Source organism: Tilletiaria anomala (genome assembly GCF_000711695.1).
Source record: "Tilletiaria anomala UBC 951 chromosome Unknown K437scaffold_265, whole genome shotgun sequence".
NCBI lineage: Eukaryota > Fungi > Basidiomycota > Exobasidiomycetes > Georgefischeriales > Tilletiariaceae > Tilletiaria > Tilletiaria anomala.
In genome coordinates, this window is record NW_013546757.1 from 1 (window position 1) to 1,603 (window position 1,603).

At 50.8% G+C, this 1,603-nt stretch overlaps 1 protein-coding gene across 1 annotated transcript; it reads right to left on the bottom strand.

Moving 5' to 3' along the window:
- Nucleotides 1-983: 983 nt before the first annotated feature.
- On the bottom strand, nt 984-1,462 carry K437DRAFT_260431 (uncharacterized protein). The gene has a single exon (XM_013384254.1). The coding sequence runs from the start codon at nt 1,296-1,298 to the stop codon at nt 1,092-1,094; it is 207 nt and encodes a 68-aa protein (XP_013239708.1). The 5' UTR covers nt 1,299-1,462; the 3' UTR covers nt 984-1,091.
- Between the last annotated feature and the right edge of the window lie 141 nt (nt 1,463-1,603).

Here is a 1,603-nt window from a genome sequence, read left to right on the forward strand (position 1 = left end):
CATCGTGGCGATCGTCTGCCTGGAATGATGTGACAGACAGCACTACTTTTTCTTCAAAATGTGAAACGTCAAGTTTGAGAAACAATCTGGCTCAAATTCTGAGCGGGGTTCCCCAAGAACAAGTAGTCCACCACCTTGCTCCAAAAACGCATGAGCACCTGTTCCCTGGGTTTGCAGATTGAAATGCTGGTCTCCAGGCATGGAATGGGTGTGGAGTAGCACCTAAAATATGTACTGTAAGCGAGCCCTGCAATGAGCATCATGACCTGAGCTTTACCTGAGCGTGGATGATTGAACGCTCACCGGAATCACTTTCAAGGCGACAATGGAAGAAGTCGATCCAAGTCACATATAGTGTACTTTGACGTCGTATGTTTGCTTCTCGCAAGGATTGTCTCGACGCCGCTCGCTTGTTCCTAAGCTCTTAGGCCGAAGTTCTTGCAGCAATTGAAAGGTGGTTCAAAAACAAGCTGCATGCTCATGACAATAGCGACTGTCGATAAATTCACTTCAAGGTACTGCGTCCTGCGCACATGTACAGAGGCCTTAAGGCTAGGCGAAGAAAGCTCTTTGTGAAAACGGGTTGGCAGGAGAGGAAAGCCTTTTGGGAGAAGCACACCATTCGTCTCCAGCCCGCGATCGTGCGCTCCTGATGGCCACTGTCAAAAGGTGAAATTTGAACGGTGAAGGGCTTGCACAAGCTTGCTGCTTTGTTACAGCCTGAAAAGACAAATCCAAAGTTGGACCGCGAGATTGGCTGGCTAGTGGGGGGACGCGTGCCCAGCTCGAACCATTCTACCATCGACTATTACCGACAAACGAACACTTTGCAATATGCAGTGCGTCTATTAATATGCAACCATTTGGCATGCACAAATATGCTTCCACTCGCGGCGATATCCACTTACCCTGCTGCTGGGACCTCCCACTTCCGTGTGCTCCCATGCTCTTCCGCTTTTAATCGGGAACCCCCCCCCCACTGTCATGACTTAATCTATTTATTCAAGCGACGTACATGCCGTACGACCCTCCATCAATGCCCAGCAGCAAGATAGCGCGTCTCCGGACAAGTAGCTGGGTGGGCAGGCGATCTATTGTGTTGGGTAATATGGGCTCGAAGACACCATTGGCCTTGTTCTGAAATGCGGTGGGGGATATGGGGGTGGTGCCTTGTAGCGCACAGTGGCCGGGCTTGTCTTGATTAACATTGAAGCCAGAGCGCGGAAGCCCGTCGATTTGCTCTTGGTGGATGTTCTTTCCACCAGGGTCCTGCGGTAGCGGGTGAGAGGAAAGTGCATTTATCCGTCTTCAGAATATTTTGATGGACCGTATGCACATGTCCTCCGGCATGAAAGATGCATACCCACTTGATTGAAGCAGCTGATGCACCTATTAGTGCCTTGCTGCGGGAGGACCTTGCCATCTGGATCGACTGGCCCTACATCTTGTGGGCAACTGAAAATTTCCGTATGCGTTGCGAGTGTCAGCATAAAAGTAAGGGGGAAGAACAAGTAAAGGGCAGAGCACGGCAATCTAAGACGGGCGGTGTATGGTCATCGATGCTGATACCCGCGCCATGTGCGCCATGTGGTGTGCAAGTCAC

Bases quoted from the DNA above. Each gene is read 5' to 3' on its own strand.
- K437DRAFT_260431 (XM_013384254.1), bottom strand. From the start codon at position 1,298: ATGCACTTTCCTCTCACCCGCTACCGCAGGACCCTGGTGGAAAGAACA.